General features: G+C 32.2%; 1 protein-coding gene across 1 annotated transcript in view; it reads left to right on the forward strand.

Moving 5' to 3' along the window:
• Positions 1-21,161, forward strand: part of LOC125052994 — a 51,865-nt gene continuing 30,704 nt past the window's right edge. The window contains exons 1-2 of the mRNA XM_047654133.1: positions 1-132; positions 11,514-11,604. Coding sequence (XP_047510089.1) covers positions 130-132; positions 11,514-11,604 — 94 coding nt within the window. The 5' untranslated portion in view covers positions 1-129. The remainder of the gene's footprint in view (positions 133-11,513; positions 11,605-21,161) is intronic.

Here is a 21,161-nt window from a genome sequence, read left to right on the forward strand (position 1 = left end):
ATGCGCGATACTAAACCTGCAAGTAAGGCGCAAATCGCAAAGTACGAATAACCAAGAACGCGACACGACGTCTTCGTAACTGGTCGTTCGAGTGGTTAAAAACTTCAACACAGCGCGGGAAATCACTTAATGGTAAGTTAATTTTTTACTTTTAATTACTCTTAATTATTATACGTAATTTGACATTGGTGTAGGGAAATATGAAATGTTACAAATTTCGTAGAACGTGTAGAGTTTGGAAGTTACGTTCTACAAAGTTCTACGGACTGCGCATATATACATTGGTGTGGACATATCTTCTAAGTTAAATAGGTTTATGTCGTAATGTATGAATTATTATTGTAGCGGCTAAACTATAAAGTTCACACGCCGTCTTCGTAATAGATAATATTGTGACCGACAGATTGTTCGAGCTAAATATTTCTTTGGTTTTCATGCTACAATTGAATTTACATTTCAAAGTAAATATTAAGAGTTTGATTTTTAATAATTACCTACTCGTTACTAGTAAAAAACGAAACGACGCAATAGAAATTAACAGAATATATTTATTATTAAAAATCACTTTACAACGTTCTCATCTCAACCTCTAAGCCGACGTTAAAATATGCAAGTCCTTGGTTTGTACCTTAAACCTAAATCCTATATTTGTTTACAATGCTCTCTACACCGAAGAACAATTCATGTTGTTTTTTACGTTGTACGTATAGAAAATTACAAAAAAAATCAGTTGAAGTGTCCTGAATTATTCGTGTCGTCCTTATACAAAGTACTTCGTAGTCTGACCTCGGATAATATATTCTGTGGTCCAAGCAGCAAGATTAATGATCACGCCATCACCATTCAGTATTCACTTGTTGATCGCGAGCCATGAATGCGATAGGCTTCATTAACTTCGTCGGCAGTTTATCTTTAGCAATTAAGCTTACTATTTTAGTCAAGATTATCTAAGTGAAAATTATTTGTTTTAATTGCCAAATATAGTATTTGGAGCCTCCAGGTGCGATCTCGAGCAACAAATCGATATAAAGTTAACAACCGCGCATTTACCCAAAATATTAAGAAAATTCAGATCGCAATTGGAGGATTTCTGCCGTAAGATAGTGAGATGTGTCACTCACTGCAACAAGAGTATTGCAGGGGTCAGACGGGCCACCACTAGCCCATGAATATAAAATAGAAATATGTAGTAATATATGTATTTGTATATATGGATCTATATATTAGAAAAAAATTTAATGTATGTATATATATGTTTGTATAAAATAAGGTCCTTCACCACAAGAGTCGGGGATATTGGGAAATTTATATAATAAAAAAAAATTTGCCAAACATAATTTATAAATGAACTGTAAACCTCAATTAGTAAATATATTTTGAACGGTTATTTGTGTTGCGATATTATTACGATCTATTGCATGACATGACGTCATCTCAAATAAAATAAATTGCAACTACAAGAGAAATTTGCCCTTTCATGTTCCTCCCTAAAAGACTTGTAGTAGTGCTGTGTTTCATGTTCCTCACATGGTCACTAACTATGCAAAAAACTCAGTTTAGTATCCCGCAGCTCGGAAAAGTAATTCAAAGTCAAAATCATTTATTCATGTAGGTAACACAATGTACACTTATGAACGTCAATAAAGAAATGCATATTAAATGCTAAATGCTTCTAATTTTACATTTACTGCTAGGACGAGAAGAACTGGCAATAAACTCTCCTCCACTCTCTCTTTTGTTTTACATAATATTTGTAAGGAACTGGAACCATTACTCCATGTTCCACATGACATTTTAAGTTATTAATAGTTAATTAGTAACAAAAAATTTGAAACAAAGATTTGTCTTCTTTCAGCAGTAGGCATGGTGAAATAATAACACGCACTTCGCCGAAATAACTAACATCACCGCATAAATATTTTTATTATTTATTTTTATACATAATATATAAATTTTGTTATCTGTAGGATTACGCAATAAATAAATAAACAACGAAACATTCATTTTATTGCTTATAAATTTGCACATAGTGAATTCCTTTAGACTTTCAATATTTATTCAAAATGTAATTTGTTCTAAGGTTATATAGTTTGATGTTTTAAGAGGGTTCTGTAAAAGTGAACATCAAATAAGAAATAAATATGACATGACAAAGCCATAAGCAAACCATTCCGAGTCATTGTGAAAAAAAGCTACAGAGCGTAAAAACATTTATTTTGTTCACCTCCAGACAAACACTAATGTAGCCCGTACAATATAAGGCCAGTAATGTTAGTGATACATAGGCAATTTGCCTTTATGCATCTCGAACGAGCACATAAAAGATTCATCGTTCATAACAATTGACACATTGAGGACGATAATAAATTCTCGCAATTCCGTCCTGTCGCTATATGAGATTCGAAATAAACTCACTCGATATTCTATAGGTTTCTATAAACAGGTATTGTGTAGTTTTTCGTATATACTATCAAAATATATCTACTATCAAAAAATATTTTTTGTATCGTATCATCTGTAGACTCTCTTTGACTTTGACTAGATTTTGTTGATTGAGATGTCAAATGATTTCTCTTTCTTGTCTCTGTTGAGAAATTTTATGGTGTAAACTGGTGCATATTAGCGAAATTGTTTCTGTGATGGTCAGAAATTCTACTTAAAACATCCTTTTTTTTCCGCTGTAACTTCACGTGCCCATTTTTATCATTGTTTATACATCCTTGTTGAGTTAGGGTCACCTGTTAGGACAGGATTGTGTCTTTAATAAATAAATAACATAAAAATAATAAAATATTATTACACTCATTTATTTCGGGAACTTCTTCCAAAAATTTTCCTCCAGCCAATCATAATATTAAATATTAAATTATTTTATATAATAAAAAGGTCCATAAATAAGAAGCCCGATTTAAGGGAGAAATATTATTATTTTATAATTTATTTATATGCAACATGTCTCATTGTGTATCGTGTCATGCGTAGCGTTGCTACGATTATGCTAAAGGCTATCGCAGTGGCGAAGCGATGAATCTTATGCGTCTATTGGCATTCTTTAATGCTTCAAGGATAATAAACCTTTGAACCGCTAGATATCACGCACGCACGAAAGAATTCTAATTTTCAAGGCACCAAATCTGGCATCTGATCCTTCTCAATCGTGGATCGTCTAAGTGGTCGGTGATAGTCACGGATAAGTAGGCGAGTCGGGACACACTTTGCATTGAAGTGCAAAATCGAATATGAGAAAGAAATTAGGGATTACTTAACAAAATAAGTTTTGCCTTTTTACTTATAAAATTGTTTCCTAAAATGTTCCTCGAAATAAATTATAACACTGAATATTCAGAAAGTTACGTTTACATATATTACGTTCCTTGTAACGTTCATCTTGGTTAATTAAGATCGTATCTTTATCCCGAGAGAGAAGAATAAATATTTGTGCCCGTCTATTATTAGCTCCACACTGTAATACTGTACCTACTTATTGGAATTGACGGAATAAGCTTGCACTTAAAAAATCATGATTGGATCTGATGGTGTCAAAGCTTTTAAAGGTAAAATAAAAGCTTTGTAATTTAATAATTTAGATTTTTATCGTGAAAATTTTGCAAAGTGTATTTTTTTTATAGAACAGGGGTAAACGGGCCGCAGGCTCACTTTATGTTAAGTGATACCGCCTCACTGCCTCAAGGCTCGCAAGTGCGTTGCTGGCTTTTTAGGAATTGGTGCGGTCTTATCCTTCCGTCTTTTTGGGTTAAATTGGAAATACTTTTACTACAGTTGGTTCCACATAGTTGAGATGCAAGATAAACCTTAAACCACGGTACACACATTAATCGGTAAACCACCAATGTTGTTTAAAATGATGGTTTTATAATCTATTGATGAGTTAGCCTTTCCTTGTAAATAGTTGGTATTCTTCTAATTCGGTTCAAAAACGATTTAATAATCAACATTCCATTCAATACTAATAACCCCGTGGTTGATTTATATAATTCGGAGATTTGAGTCCCGGCGAAATAATATTTGTTTCTTGGATAGTAAGCTTATTACCTAGCTGCATAAAACAATTAATAGTCTCATTAGGGGACGAAATTTTAACCTCGCCTAAATTATCGATTCTTTTGATCGACGATTTTTGGCGATAAAAGAGTGGTGGAGAGTTGATTGCCATTTCTTCTCGACCGTTCTATGCCCTTTATTCCAGAACTGCCAGTAAATGTAAAATAAGAAGCATTTATTATTTATTTCTTTATTGACGTTCATAAGTGTACATTGTGTTACCTAAATGAATTAATGATTTTGAATTTGAATGTCCCAATAGTAATATGTTAAATTCATTTCTATATATACCTAATTAATTCTTGTTGTTTCTTCGCATTATTTTCTCTTATTTTTTATTACATAACTGTAATTTTTTTTTTGAAGAATGAAGATGTTGCAGAAATAATGATTCTATAACCCTAATGTAGCTTTGTTTTATGATAATAATAGGTATATAAATCTTTATATTTTTTATCTTAGAACATTTTTTTATCTCAATAGTAATTTCCAATAGTACTTTAATTACCTGTTGGTTCCTAAGTAGTATTTTATACTTTATGGTATAAAATGTCCCAAATACTTGATCATAAAAATATCAATAATGTACGGAAATTTTGAAGCATTAAAAATGGTGAAAGAAAAAAAGTACAATGAATATTTGGCCAGACTGCGTAGGCGAAGGAATGTTTACGAAATGAGCGACCCTTGTCAACATCTATCTGATCGAAGGACGTCTGCAATCATGACGAGGACATCTCAGTAATTGCCTTAGTGTTACATATTTGGCATATTAATTGGCTCAGTGGGACTAAACATCTGGAAGGTTCGAACAAAGTTTAATCTCTTGGGTGTGTTTGGCGTCCATTAATTCGCTGGTAATTTGACGACTCATTGGTCTAGTGGTTAGTACCCCTGACTGCGAATCCATGGGTCCCGGGTTCGATCCCCGGCTGAGGCGAACATCGATGTGATGAGCATTTGGTGTTGTTCTTAGGTCTTAGGTGTTTAAATATGTATTTATATGTATTTCTATCTATAATATGTATGTATATCCGTTGCCTAGTACCCATAACACAAGCTTCACCAGCTTAGCATGGGACTAGGTCAATTGGTGTGAATTGTCTTAAAAAAAAAAATAAAAAAAAAAGTTTCTTGATAACATTGAAGACATAATATGAATTATAATTTAGTAACAGAACTACCTCTCTTTAGTACGTGAATATTCGCTAAACAAATTGATTTATAGCAAGATTCTGCTTTTTTTCTCAGGTCTCTAATACTCAGAGAGAACTTAAGTTATATGTTAAAAATAATACATAATATTCAATACTTACCTTATTATTAATATAGATAAACGTGCCGGTCTCTAATCTTTCTAGAGACCGGTATTTCTCTTTCTTCTTGATTCTTTGAAATGATAACTGAAAAGATATTCATGATAATTCCATCCCACACTTCATCCTTCTTAGGCAATTCACTTACGATCTCCGCCATTAAGTTGTGGAATACGCTGCCTGACTCTGTACGATTGGCTACTTCTCTGTCATCTTTTAAAACTCTTCTGTATAATCATTTCTTAACCTTATCCTATCCTCATCAATCGTGACTTGTATAATTCTTATGTTTCCTTTTACATCACTATTCGCTGTTCATGTATTTGTAAGATTAGCTTTTAAGTTTTTAGTTTGTTATTAATATTTTTTTTTTGTATTACTTTAGATTAAGGATTCTGCACTTCTCGCACGCATCATGTTTCTTTTTTTTAGTTTTTCTCTTAACTAGGGTTGCCTGGAAGAGATCGCTTATTAGCGATAAGGCCGCCCGTTGCATCCCTTATAATTTTTATGTATTGTGTTTCTTTTATTTGCAACGTAGTGTAAATAAATAAATAAAATAAATAAAAAATAATGTAGCAAATGTAATTTTTATTGTTTTTGATGTCTTAAGTATTTTATTTTGCTTTAAGTATTGTTATTTTGTGTGTTTATGTGAGTGTGTTTTCGTTTGTAATAAATGTTATGTCTATATCTAAATGTATAATTATAAAGTTTCGCGCTACACTGCAATGTCTTTTTGTATGTAGAGAATATTCTATTGAACATTTTATCAATTCACCATTACAAAAGGGCATAGATTAAAAATGAGTTTTAGTCCTTAAGAATAAAAATCTTAATGAAGTTCTTTTGTCTGTGAAAACTCATTATAGCAAGACATTAATCTGACGTTAGTTTACAAAAGGCGTTCATTTCAAAGAGTGCGTATTATTCTTTCTGCTAATATTATTATTTATTACTAGCTGACCTGGCAAACGACGTTTTGCCATGTATATCATTCATAATAAAAAATAGGGGTTGATCGTAGAGGGGTGAAAATTGGGATTGTATGTATTTTTAATGCTGTATCATATAAAAATTATCTAAAAATTAATCGATTCTGAGACATACCCATAATGCACACAAAATTTCATGAGAATCGGTCAAGCCGTTTCGGAGGAGTTTAACTACAAACACCGCGACACGAGAATTTTAAATATTAGAAGATTCTGTAATATAAATAAATTAAAAAAAAGTGTTTACGTTTTACACAGTTTCTATGCTTAAGTTATAAGAATCCATTTAATTTATAACATCAATAATTTTTGATTCAAAGTGACAATGATTGAGGGGCTTAAAGAGCTTACCAATAAGTCTGTAGTGGGAGAGCACAGTAACCCAATATTTAGTTCACCACCGGGAGAGGGAAGGGGCTGTGAACTAGGTCACCGGAGCATCGGAAACTGGTGCGAACCTATTTTGCTAACAAATCTACGTGAATATATACAATTACCACGATATTCATAAATATTACGTATATATGTTAACGTAAAATTGTAAACACCGTTAGATTGTAATCTATCTCGCGAGATTATAAACTGTCGAAAGATTGTGAACCTCAGCTTACTGCTTACAATTTAACGTATTATTATTCGGTAGATTGTACTACACTAACTTAGTTATCATTCAAACTTCTTTGGTCAATTACAGATTAATTTTACTTTCCAACAATTTCATATAACTACCGAATAATAATACGTTAAATTGTAAGCAGTTCGTTGAGGTTCACAATCTTTCGACAGTTTATAATCTCGCGAGATAGATTACAATCTAACGGTGTTTACAATTTTACGGTGACATATACATTACAAAATTTTATGATTGGTTATACACTTATTAATCTCATTAAAATAAGCAGTGATGGCCTAGTGGCTTCAGCGTGCGACTCTCATACCTGAGGTCATAGGTTTGATCACCGGCACCAATGGAATTTCTGTCTATGTGCGCATTTAACATTTGCACGAACGGTGAATGAAAACATCGTGAGAAAACTGACGTGTCCTAGACCCAAAAAGTCGACGGCGTGTGTCAGGCACTGGAGACTGATCACCTACTTGCCTATTAGATTTAGAAATGATCATGAAACAGATTCAGAAATCTGAGGCCAAGAGCTAAAGAGGTTGTAGCGCCCCTGATTTTTTTTTATCAGTTCCCAAAGTAAGGGCGTAAAACACACAAGAAGATATGGCAAGAAACGCGGACGCACACAAATTACGCAACCAAATTAGGTATCACTTAGATATATGTATTGAATAATTTTTATTGTTTTGTTCCCTTTTGTAAATTTTAACCTTTTTATATGTACATATTTTGTATGTTTAGTGTAATTGTTTGTTATTATATTACGATAATAAATTATATTATATATATATATAACGATAGAAATAAATAAAAAAAACAAGACAAAATAGGACGCGCTTGCTTTATAGTGATAACAATACGCTAATACATAGTATAACACGAAATCTCTGAAACTGGAAGCTTTAATCATAAGGCAATTATTTCTAACTAGATCACTAACATCAGTTGATGCGTTAAGCCATATAATGACGTAATTTCGTCGCTATTTCCCTCAGGTAAATTATTCAGCAAATTACATAATCCCTAAGTTATACCAATGTTAGAAAACTTTACTAATGTTTAAATTGGTTTTTCGTTAAAGATATACTATAGCTTTTACAATATATTTGTAGTACTTAGCTAAAATTGAGCTAGATAATTGTAATATGCAATATTTTAAGTACCTAATGAGAAATATTGTTACTATTAGTAAATAATACTTGCTCATACGATAAAGCCGGTTGCAGACCGAAAACTAAGCTATGCCAAGGCTAAACTAAGCTATGCCAAGCAAGCTAGGCTAAGCTAAGCTAGAAATAAATAGCGTGCACACCAACAGCTAAGCCAAAGCTCAGTCAGTGTGGCGAAGGATGTGCAAATGGTGTGCGGGGTAGCGGGAGGGGCTTAGCTTAGCTCGTGTAGCTGCGCATCGGCATACACAACTAAATTAGCTTCGCATATTTTAGTTAGCTCACATAGCTTAGTTCGCATAGTTTGCGGTCTGCACACAAGTATGGAAAACTGCGTCAGCTATGCGAGCTAAGCTAAACTAACTTAGCTTAGCTCTTGGTCTGCAACCCGTATAAAGCAAGACATGACGTGAAACAGGCAAAAATCGCCGGAGGACTCAGACGAGGATCAAGAAAACGAATCAGATGCTAATAATACTAAAGGTGGTAACGCTTTTTTGTATTAAAACGCAGAAATACATTTTTATATTTAGAAGGGTGGCGGAGAGTTTATTGCCAGTTTTTCTCGTAGTACGTCCTTAAGAACTGGCAGTAAATAGAAATTTTATTTCTTTTGTCAAAAATAAATTTAGAATCTAATTTTATTCTTACGTTCATATGTATTAATATATTATTATCAAGAGTACGTATCGATACACATACATATGTTTGCTATGTGAATTGGATTTTCCGAGGAGTACCTTAAACTCAATTTAAGCTGACGGAGGTATAACTGAATTAGGCTGAAAGCCTGTTCTCGTATGCACTATTATAAATTAATCTTATACCTAAGGATCCTCTTAAGGATAATTAAAGGATAACGAGAACACCGTTTGTCATAGACAGAGGTTTAGAATATTTTACTTAATTCTACTCTGAATTTAGTTCAAGGTTTCTGTTTGTAGATTTTTACGGTTTTTTTACCCTTTCTTTATAAAAAGTTGATTTTTGTGTATTTCGAAAGCTTCTCCGTTTATCTCCGTCTCCTATTACCGATCCGGATACTACGCCAAAAATTGTCTCATCAAGATCATCATACCTCTTGCTTATAAATTAATTAATTCAAGATTTAAGTTGCGCTCGGTAGTACCGGTGACCTCAGAGCTGGTGCTTTCCGCGTTCAACGAATAATTGTCGCAATATAGCGAGGAAATGCTGCCAGCGTTAAATTTCTATTTATAATTTCTTTATAAATTTTATTTCCGCCGTCGACTTTTTGAGTATAAGGTTTCCTCACGATGTTGTTCTTCACCGTTCGAGAGAATTTTAAATGTGCACATCGAAATAAAGTCCATTGGTGCATAGCCGGGAATCGAACCTACGACCTCAGGGATGAGAACACTGAAGCCAACACTGCTCTCACTCAATATATTTTCCGTAGGCTTTCGGTAATATTGTCATGTCTTGCAAATAATCCATTAGGGACTATCATAATAAATTATCATTTGTCGAGCATGTTGAAACCATCATAATACTAACCAAATCCTAGATTTAATTATATGTAATTGAAAGCCATTTAAATATCCTAATACTTATTTAACCTTATACAATAGTATACGAAACTTTTTGGAATATGTATATTGTATAACATTTATTACTAATGAAACACACAAATTAATAATAATAAAAAAAAAAATCTTTTAAAGAACAAGGTACGTTTTAAGTGTGTAATATGTGTGTGTTGTGGTTGTAATTGGCCCTGGCTCAGTATTATGCTGAAGAGCAGACTGTTCTACAGCGCTGGTCATTCTGCCAGAGACCACAACAGCCAGTTTGCGCCTCAGTCGCAAAAAAATAAAAATAATGTAATGATAATAATACTTAGTAGAAAAAATAATAGTAAATTAGCAGTGTAAGTAAAGAAGTCTTGTGTAAAAGTATATAGTAAATTAATAAAAATAAACTAAAAAAAAGAATAATAATTGTTAAGAAATAGATTAATAATTTTTTTGGGCGGATTAAAAACTAGATATCGTGGGATTTTTGTTGAGTAACTAGATATTCTTTATAACTGCGAAACATTATCTGTCTTTCCTTCAAAAGATTCGCTTCAAACCTGACTCTCGCCTTAAAAGATTTGACCTCGTTTCACTTGAATTGCGACGTGATGTCATGGTACCATCTTTACAAGATTACACATAATAATATTCATACGGAATTGCTTGCTAAAATCCCTATCCACTGCAGCACACGTTTGACTGGAAACAAATATCCATTTTACACGCCTATATTACGTTTTGCTCATCGTTTAATGGCGTTGTTGACGGATTGTGTCGGATTTGCAATAAATCTTTGATGAACTGTGAATGTTGAACTCTGACTCGTTGGATTTTCAGCAACTCCATAGTCACCTTTCGCTGAATCGTTTCAGCAATATTGCATCGTTAATTAAAAAAAAAATGTTTATTATGGAACATAAGATATCACTGATTCCACGTCATTAAATTATTAATCCCTACTCATCGGCAAAGAAGAAAGAGCGTGTAGGCCGAGAGAAAAATCCGGCGTAAAAAAACTCTGGGTTCTTTTAAAATAGCAAAATCATCAAACAACACTTATTTTAAAACAAATATCGCAAATTAATTAGAAGTAGCCTGTCTAGCACTAGTCCCAGGCCCTCTTATCAACTAGATAATTGTTGACTTTATAGTAAGCCTTTATACACAGCTTTTCTTAATACATTTCTTAAATTTATTAAAAGGCAGAGATAAAAGGGCCTCTGGGATTTTATTAAAGAAGAGTATCCCTATCCTAATTATTTACTATTATTGTTTCGTGTTTTGTTACATTCCTACTTAATTGCTATTTATGTATTTTTTGTATATTCGCGGTAGCTTGGCCATGCGAAATCTTTGATACAAAACATTATTAGGAAGTTATGTGATCCGATAGCGGGTTACTCTATTGTGAGGAAGTTGCTTGGTTGTTAGCGTTGCGCGTTCTAACCTGATATTGTGTGAAATATATATATGTATACAGTGTAAACTCTTTATAACGTACGTCAAGGGACCAATCATTTTTATTCGTTATAGAGAGATTTCGTTTTGGGGAGGGAAGAATTAATGTATAGGTATTGGGTTAAACCAAATAAATTTAACTCAATTTTACGTTACAGACAGTTTTTATTTAAAACAAATGATGTTATAAAGAGTTTACACTTTACACTGTATATATTAAGTGAAACCGCCGCCCATAGACACTCACATTGCCAGAAGGCTCGCAAGTGCGATGCCGGCCTTCAATTATGAGTATTAAAATCGATCCAATGTTGCTATTTCGTTGGAACATACATTACACTATATTTCAGGCAACAATGCAGAGTCTGTGGAGTTGGCGAGCCCTAACCGTGCTTCTGATAGCATCACGTGCCTTGGCTGCGCCATTAGCACAAACTTCAGGTGAGTCATATAAATAATACTAATATACTCCTTTGATATTCCATGTTGATTATAATTTCAGACTCTAGACATTAATGTGTAATGATAATTCATTATTAAAAGTATACAGATTTTGATCTTAGGACCTCCGATCCTAATTTGGTAAATAGTAACACCCAACTTGGAAGTACAGGAATTTCTATAGTCTTATAAATATCAAAGAAACTGACCTAAAACACTTCACTGGGGGTTTATGGATTGAATGCATCCAATAACTCTGTCCTTGCAACTGTATAAAGCGCAAATTCGGCCCCACATGGAATACTGTTCTCACTTCTGGGCGGGCGCTCCCCAGTACCAGCTCCTTCCACTTGACCGTATCCAACGAAGAGCGATTCTAATCGACGACCAGTCACTTTCCGTGCGGCTTGATCCCTTGGCGTTGCGTAGAGATGTGGGATCAGAAAGGCCGGCAACGCACTTGCGAGCCTTCTGGCAGAATGAGTGTCCATGGGCGGCGGTATCACTTAACATCAGGTGAGCCTCCTGCTCGTTTGCCTCCTATTACATAAAAAAAAATACTACTACTCAGTTTCTCCAAGTTCTCATCGCCTCTGCGCATTGTATGGCCGAAATAAGATATGATTCGCTATAGGCATATGGTAGACTTACCATTAATATGTATAATAATAATAATATGATTGGACAATTCAGACCAATTGACCTAGTCCCATGCTAAGCTGGTGAAGCTTATGTTATGGGTACTAGGCAAAGGATATACATACATATTATAGATAGATAGACATATAAATACAAATTTAAACACCCAAGACCTAAGCACAACACCAAATGCTCATCACATCGATGTTTGTCTCAGCCGGGGATCGAACCCGGGACCTATGGATTCGCAGTCAGGGGTACTAACCACTAGACCAATGAGCCGTCAATTATTATAATTATAGACATTAGAATAACAAAATAAAATAGCGCAACAGTAGTGGTTATTTTTATTACACAGACTCGTATTTGACCTGCTTTTTCTTAATGCAAAAACAAAGTCAAATACATATTACTGTAAGTGTATTGTTACGACACAATATAGTCACTTTGCGGACACAAGATCTCTGGTATTAAAGATATTGCATTTTCTCACGAGGAAAATGTTTGCTTTGTGTTCGCGTCCAAGAATTTTCACCTTATTTTCTTACACCGCATAAGAACGCGGTAAAGGTAAGAATGTTATGTAACGTTCCTTTTTGTACAAACTGAAATTGTATAGTATGAGAGATTTTTTCAGCAAACTGTAATAAAAATACTTTAAGAAAACATTATTTCTATTACAAACACAAGAATAACTCCTATTTGTATTTATTCATAAATTAAACACTTAAATTGCTGACCCCAAATTAAAATACATTACCTTCTGATTCGGAGACACAACTATCACTTACCCCGTCGGCTCTTAAATCAGAAACTTCTACCCTACTCTGTTTTGTCCCACTTACCACCAGTTGCTGGCAACTATCTATCATGATATTATAAACCAGAACTCGAACAATTAGCTATTATATCTCTACTAGAGAGTTATAAGAACACTACTAACAAAACTCCAAAAACACGTTCTTTTACAGCGGAAAATTAATCGAGATAATCTTTTAGAAACAACTTTTAGATAATCCAGATACAAAGGAAATATTATCCGGCAATTTCCCTCATAATACTCAGATGACGCCATAAAAGAAAAGCCTTTTACCAAATACACAACAGTTATTGTACGGAATGGTATACACTTTCATTGATTGAACTTTCGTCCAGAGATTTCTGTGTGTTTCTTACTATTAAGCTGCTCAGAGGTCCTGGGTTTGATCCCGCCGAAACAGTAATTTTTTTTTGAGTACAAATATATGTTGCTCACTGAACTCTTTACAAACACCTGACGGTTTTGGTGAGGGAGTCAACGCATTTCCACCTAAGTTTAAAAAAAAACTTAAGATAGTTGTTTTAAATAGGGACATTTTAAATGATTTGATTCCTAAAACTATTTGCCAAAAGCCCAGTTATGAAGTTTAGAATTTGCCGTAACAAAGTTTCAACTACCGCTCACTATTTGAATTGCCTAACTTTAGGGTATTCTATTTTATAGTGTGTGCTGTAAATAAATTGTTTCAATATTAAATGGTATTAAATTTGTTAATTTTTTATCAAGTGATTCCCATTTGAAACAGCCTTACAACGACTGGTGAAATCGTCATAGTTCCGTCCGTCATTCTTCCATCGGATATGAATCTATGTATGGACCTTCCCTACTACCAAAATGTATGTAAATTCAGTGATTTATTTGTTACAGACAAATTGGTGTAAAGTTTCCTCTCTATTTGATATAAACCAATATGAGATTACGCTACAGGATTTCACATTTTGTGGTCTACTAATTAACTCGGGTTAATTATAAGGTAAATACGGGTACTGAACAATCGTCAGGCCTTAAACACGACACATTAAAATTTTAGTTCTACTGTCATTTGCGAGAGGTTGTTTTACTTTTGTAACTAACCTTGTTGGCATACGAGTTTTGACATATTTTAAGTAAATCAACATCGCTGCATTAGTAACACAGGCTAGCTTTCTGAGACTCGTATTCTTGCCAATGTCACCTGAATCTATTTCAATATAATCATTTTTTTTTTAAGTGGCAATTATTTTGCCAGATGAGCTATTTCACTTGAACATTGCGACTAAAATAATTAGTGTCATCCGGCACAGAAAGTGCCTCTTGAGATATTAATTACAAAATTGTATAATAATATTGTATATGGTAGTGTGTATATTATACAATGAAACATAATAATTAGTTAATAAAATGCAAACAAAACTCAAATAATATATAATTACAAAATTGTCTTTTATTTACCACAGATATTCTTTACCTAAAAACATATTACTTATTTCCATACTTCAAAAATGTTTATTTATTTATCTCTATTACACATAATACGTAAATTAGCCACTATACAAACACATGCTTCTGTACAATGTACGTCTCAAATGTTAAGTAATCCGTTAAGAGCGTTGTGACAAAGGTCTCATCTAGGATCATAGTCAAAGCGGCACTGAAGCGACTACAGATCGATAGAGATAGACGCGAGATCAAAGCCTTAATGCCTGACTGCCTTGTCACACCTCATTGACTTCTATTTTTGTCTTTATCGCCCTTGATTTTGGATTAAAGGCGTTTTCCTAAAGTTTTTCTTTTATTTTTCTTCCATTATCATCTAGTTTATACAAACATTAGTAGTTTTAACTTAGTTATGATGCCGACTTCTAAATATGGCATGAGGATTCTATTTTCATCGACTAAGATTTGCTGCGCACCAAAATAGTACGACTTAGGGTACTTCATGAGAGCGAAGCAGTTCTTCGCTTGGTACAGATATGACCAATAGTAGTATTATTGGGTATATATTGTCTAGCCATTTATTTAATTAAATATTTTTGAAATAAATATATTCTTTGTGATACAGATGAATGATACCGTGGCATTCGAACGGTGAAATATTTTTTTTAATCGATCCAGAAGTTTTTGAGTTTATGCAACATAACACAAATCTTTTCTCTTTATAATATTTAATTAAATTTCAAAAATTCTTTATTTCGTTACACAATAATTTATAGTGGTACATATCCAGTGTATTTTATTTCCTAGAATGTACCTAACAAACTTATCAAACTGAACACGTTTTTAAAGCCGTTTTGCTTCTTTGAAAACTTATAAAACAGATAACACTAAAGTTGTAATGTTTCAAAAGGTTAACTAAATTTATCTTTGTAATATTAGTATAATAAACAATATTACAATATGACATTTTCTTACACAATAAACGTCAACAAAAGCTATAACGAAATCTTAATTTTGCAGGGACGCCCACATGTATACAGATTCATTATAACTTTGTTCAGAAATTTCTGTTGAAATTTTACGCTACAGTAAGATTACGTAACGCCCTACTTATAAAGCCTTGAGCTTATTATAATAAACGCAAAAAGCTTATGTGAATTGAACGATCTATTATTATTAACACGTTCTGTCTCCTAGCTTGCGATGCACATGTCCAAGTCAAGTCAAATAATTTATTTCAATTGACCACCTAAAATGGCACTTTTATACGTCGAATAAAATATAAAGATGATTCTAGTTGCCCCTTACAAAAGGCTTCGTGTGGAGAAGAATGGGTAATTAACTCCACAACTAACAACTGCCCGTTTGCCTCGTGTTACATTATATTTAACGTCTTCTGAGCCTGACGAACCATCAATTTTTGACTTTTATACGTGTTGCTGTCAGAATGTCATTTGCACATCGAAAAGAGGTACTTCTCGCTAATGCTACCCTGTTTATATTTATAAAAGATGGCGTTTATAGAACACATCTTACGGAAAATAAACGTGCGTTTGTGATTCAATTAACAATGTTTACAGGAGTTATAAAGAATTCACGTGTAATGTGTATAAACCAAATACTTTATTATTGTTAACTACTAGAAACATTAATTTCAACTATTTTATCGATAAACATTCTACATAAAAACTTCGGAGTGTAGTTAGTAATATAAAAACCGTCTCATTAATCCTTTTGGTAACGTAATTTCAATTTACTCCCAAAAGGCGAATTGGAAACGTAAAAGGCTCAAATAAAATCTCCTCGACGCACAATAATTATGAATAAAGCGGTCTAGAGATTTGAATAAGAGTTTCATTCAAATCATTTTACTATTTTTGTTTACATTATTCAAATACACATTTAAGTTTAGTACTATTTTTAAATAGTCTGCCACAGCCTTACTTATTTAAAATATATATCAAGTTAATATATCAAATATACGTTACGATACACATACCTAAGATATATAAAAAATATATTAATGGATTGGAGCCGCTTTGGAGGGGGCTACACGTAATTATATAAAATACATATCTTAAAATATTTGAATAGTTAAATAATTATGTTCTCTTATACACAATTAGAATCTGAATAGAAAAAAACTGACAGAATTCAAACATTAGCACATTTCTAATATTGCGTCAATTCAGGAGAAATATATTTTCTTCACGATTCCCGGATTCGTCTTAAATATTGTTATATGTTAGTACATAAAAACACACGGTACTTTAAGTAGAACACAGCAATTTCACTCATTCGATTGTTATTGACGGCGGAGGCCAGTGCGTAGGCGTCCTACCTCCGTAAAATTTATTCCGCCCAGCGCCTCTTGTTGCGCAACGAACGGCTTCATTTTACACGGGACGTGGCTAAGAATATACTTAGTATTTATACAGTATACTGATATAGAAACAAGGACATATTCCTTCCATACAAAGTATCATATTGGCTACCTGACATCATTTTTATCGTAAGAATTATCTGAAAGAAACTGACGTTAATAATAATTTTTAAATGATTTTTATTGGAGTTACCGTTTAAAATTGTATGATCGTCAACTGCTTTAGTGAGCATCGAAGTTGAATCTTTTTAACAAAGTCTAAAATATGTAGAGAACAACTAAATTGGTCCAATCAATTTATTTTTAATTGAATAATAAATAGGTTTTGGAATGAATTTAGTTGACGAAAGTTGGGAAAAGAAGAACGTAGGAGAAATATTTTTCCGAACGATATAATTTAAAACTCTTTGTAATTTACTTAAGAAATTACGCGACCGATCGCTTGCGATTGTTTCGGAGACTTTCGGCTGCTAACACATACAAACATATTGTGTATGCCATATTAAAATAAAATGTGTCCCCACGTACTTTGCATAAATTTTTAAACACCTTTTTTTCATTACCGTTAAAACAACCGTAAATGTCTAAAAACAAAAGAATGTAACAGTTTTTATGTCCTTGTTTTAACATAATAGGATCTCTTAATTTCCTTATATCTAATTATCACGAAAGCCTTACTTAAGTCTGTAATTTTTATCACAAACAACTGAAAAGAAATGAGAAAAAAACAAAAAATTGTTAGTATACATATGTCCGAGGAAAAAAGTGTTTCTACTGTTCACATTTATTAATTATATTTGTTAAGGTTTTAATTGCCAGGGTAAGCATACTTACTAATTAAATAATAATATTATTAAATATTAACTATTTCAGTAACATTATGACATATATAGAGAGTAAATATATATCAAAGCAGATTATTTACATAAATCTAACCAAAAATCTATTTAAAGACAAAACAAAATATTAGCTTTATTGCATATTAATAATTATTTCGTAGGAAATTGAATCATGTGTCTACTCCATGTTAATTAAAAACTATTCTTCAAGCAATCATTGAATCATGAAATAAAAGTTAAAATATGAAATAAATTTTAATTCCTATATTTTAAAATAAAAATGTATAAGATATTAAATATAATAGTAATATTTTTACTACACAATGTATGAGGTAAAACAAATTTTCTTTTCCTAGAAACTATATTATTGCAATCAAGAATGTTTTATCGTTATAATTAACAATTAAGCTTCTGGGGTTTTATTTTACAATTCTAAGCTCCAGTTTTAATTAAAATTTCGAGTTTCTTGGTCCGTGATATTTTCCTAAGATACTTTTTGGTGATAAATTAATTACATAGTTGACTAAATTTCTTTCACCGCAAGTGCGATTCTAAATATCGACATTCAAATGCTGTGTACATTTTAAGACTATGGTTTAGAAAAAAGGCACTGGAGGCTGAGCTTGCCTATTACATTTACAAATGATTAAGAAACTGATACATAAATCTGAGGCCCTGACCTAAAAAGGTTGTAGTTTCACTGATTTTTTTAGAAAAAAGGTAAAGGCGAACATCGTGAGTTAGCCAGAATGCCCAGGGATAACTTCATTTTGATTAAGCAAATTAGTTTTTTTTACTTTTTATTCTTCTTATAATTTTTTTTATGTGAGTACCTACTTGTAGTGGTAGTACCACGGTCAGACCTTTTTTTACATATATACGTACTTACCTTTTTTCTAATGATTACCTCATTTTGACGTTTCCCCTAATCTATCAAAATATACATTCATTTAGATTCCGAACGTGGGATAAATCCTATTCCTTGCAATGTTTGTAATAATCGTTGAACTTTCAAGGGATTATGTTACCGATAAAACCTGAATAAAACACGTGTTTTGGATTAGTGACAGCTGTGACATTATTCAACACGTGTAGAATATGAAAAGCTAGTGCAACAACGTGATCTGACCTTGGATTTGAGAAACTTTTGCGGTTGTGTCAGCCTCGCCAATCAGTAGTAGGATTAATACTGTTTAGTTTTGTACACCCATGAATATAAAGAAAACATCGTTCGTTATTTTAATTCAAAGCAAGTTTTTTATATAATTGCCTAATCTCATATTCGTCTTATAGTCTCACAATGTTCGTTCCCATACACCTCCGAAACGGCTCGACCGATCCTTATGACATTTTTTATGCATATTCAGTAAGTCTGCGACTCTAGTATCTATCTTTCAAACCCCTAAGTGATAAGGGGTGTCCACACAATTTATTTTTTTATGATATAACGTATAAAAATATATACAACCTTTAATTTTCATCTACCCTCTACGATCAACCCCTATTTTTTATTTGTAAATAAATATGGTACTAAGTGCAAATCCCGACTGAACTGCGAGTATTTTTTAATATTTATTTCTTGAACTCGGAAGATAATAAATTGAAAAAAAAATTAATACTTTAGCTCTTTTATTCCGGAAAAGTAAACAGGGAAATGGGGCATAGAAAAATGGCATATTGAGGCGAAACGAAGTTCGCAGGGGCAGCTAGTTATACGTATATATAACTTAACATTATTGTATATATCATTATTTTGAGAAATCGTATTTTTTTTAATACTCCTACGAAAATCTATTAATTCAACTACAAAAATACATGTGAAAGTAAAATTTGACGACACTTTTTAAGTATTTTAAATAAAACTGACTTTGTTAAAAGCGAAGTAATTAATGGTCTTTAATAATAATAATACTAATATTGGTCCTCACTACTAATATTGAGATATTTATCATATAAATATATCATCTATTTATTATATAATTTGATGTTATATTATAATACGTCACTTAATGTAATATGTTTAGTACTTCATAATTTATACTAAAATATGAGTTAAAATAATATAAAATAAAAACAGCACATTATGAAAAAGAATTGTAATAAGGCTTTTTATTTTTACTGGACATTATAAAGCTCTAGATAGTGCAATCTTATAAACCTATTAAGTGGGAAAAGAAGCAATTTCCGCCTCCAACCACTTTCCACTTTATGTGCAGAGAGCTTTCAAGAGCTACGCCGTAGCATCGTAGCATGTCGTAGCAATCAAGTAGCTAAGACCGGCACTATGCTACTGTTTAAATTTATACTATATGCCCTTTAAAACACGTTGTGTGTGTACCATACTTAATCATATATATATATATATATTAATATGTAATATCTGTGTATACTGTATAGTAGTCTAATGAGATATCAAAACGTTTAAGGAAAAAGTTTTGTTATATATAATATATACGTAATCACGGCAGAACAATTTTTTGTAGCCACAAACCACAGTCACATGCAAAAATGCATTTTCTCTTTCCATTATAGGATTATGAAATATAATCAAATACAAATTTTTGCTTTGAAAAAGATAAAGTTCTATTTCTATTTTCACAACCAATTATGTTCTTCGCTTATCAAGGGGAGACGTTATCAAACTCAAGTATATTTCGGCTTCAAAATATTATTATAAAAGTAATCAGACGCTCTTAACGTTGTTATAATTTCCAATACTTATTAATAATTCATACGTGCGGGGCGATGTCATACCTTATTAAGTAGAATATTGTTAGTCGAGTGTTTTCTTATAAATAAGGTTGAGTTTCTAATACCGTCTGGATATATAAGCGAAGGAGTATGGCAATTGATTATATATTTCAGTTAGTATATGTTCGTATATTATAAGTAAGAGCACAAGTGCTAACCATGATAGGAACGAAATTACATACCGATTTAATTTATTCTATTCAATTATATTGGTTATGATTTAAAGATGGAAAAAATACTAGTTAGTATTACAATTAATATTGGAAAAGTATGGTATTCACTATCGATGAGTATAGATAACACATCTTACTGAACTTTCCCAGAAACTGCATAAATTTATGTTTATTGCGCTAACTATACATACTATCCTAAATCTAAACGATAAAAGTAATTTAAAATGTATTTATTTCAATTCCCAAACATAAAAACTTTTTACCATTTTACATATACTATAAATATTCATTTATAAATAAAGTTAAAAATATACCAAAAAAATAAAATTTAAATTTGACCTTTGACTAAAATAAGCTAGACATGATCAATTATTAAAAGGGTTCTTCATTAGTTAGTCGTTAAAAATTTTAATTGCTTGGTCGTGCCAACACTTTATCAATTTAAATTCATTATTCCTGTACCAGCCGTAGAAAGTTAAGAGTACGAATAAAGAAGGCTTTGTATAAGAATACGTTTATTGATTTTAAGCACATCT

Source organism: Pieris napi, chromosome 10 (genome assembly GCF_905475465.1).
Source record: "Pieris napi chromosome 10, ilPieNapi1.2, whole genome shotgun sequence".
NCBI lineage: Eukaryota > Metazoa > Arthropoda > Insecta > Lepidoptera > Pieridae > Pieris > Pieris napi.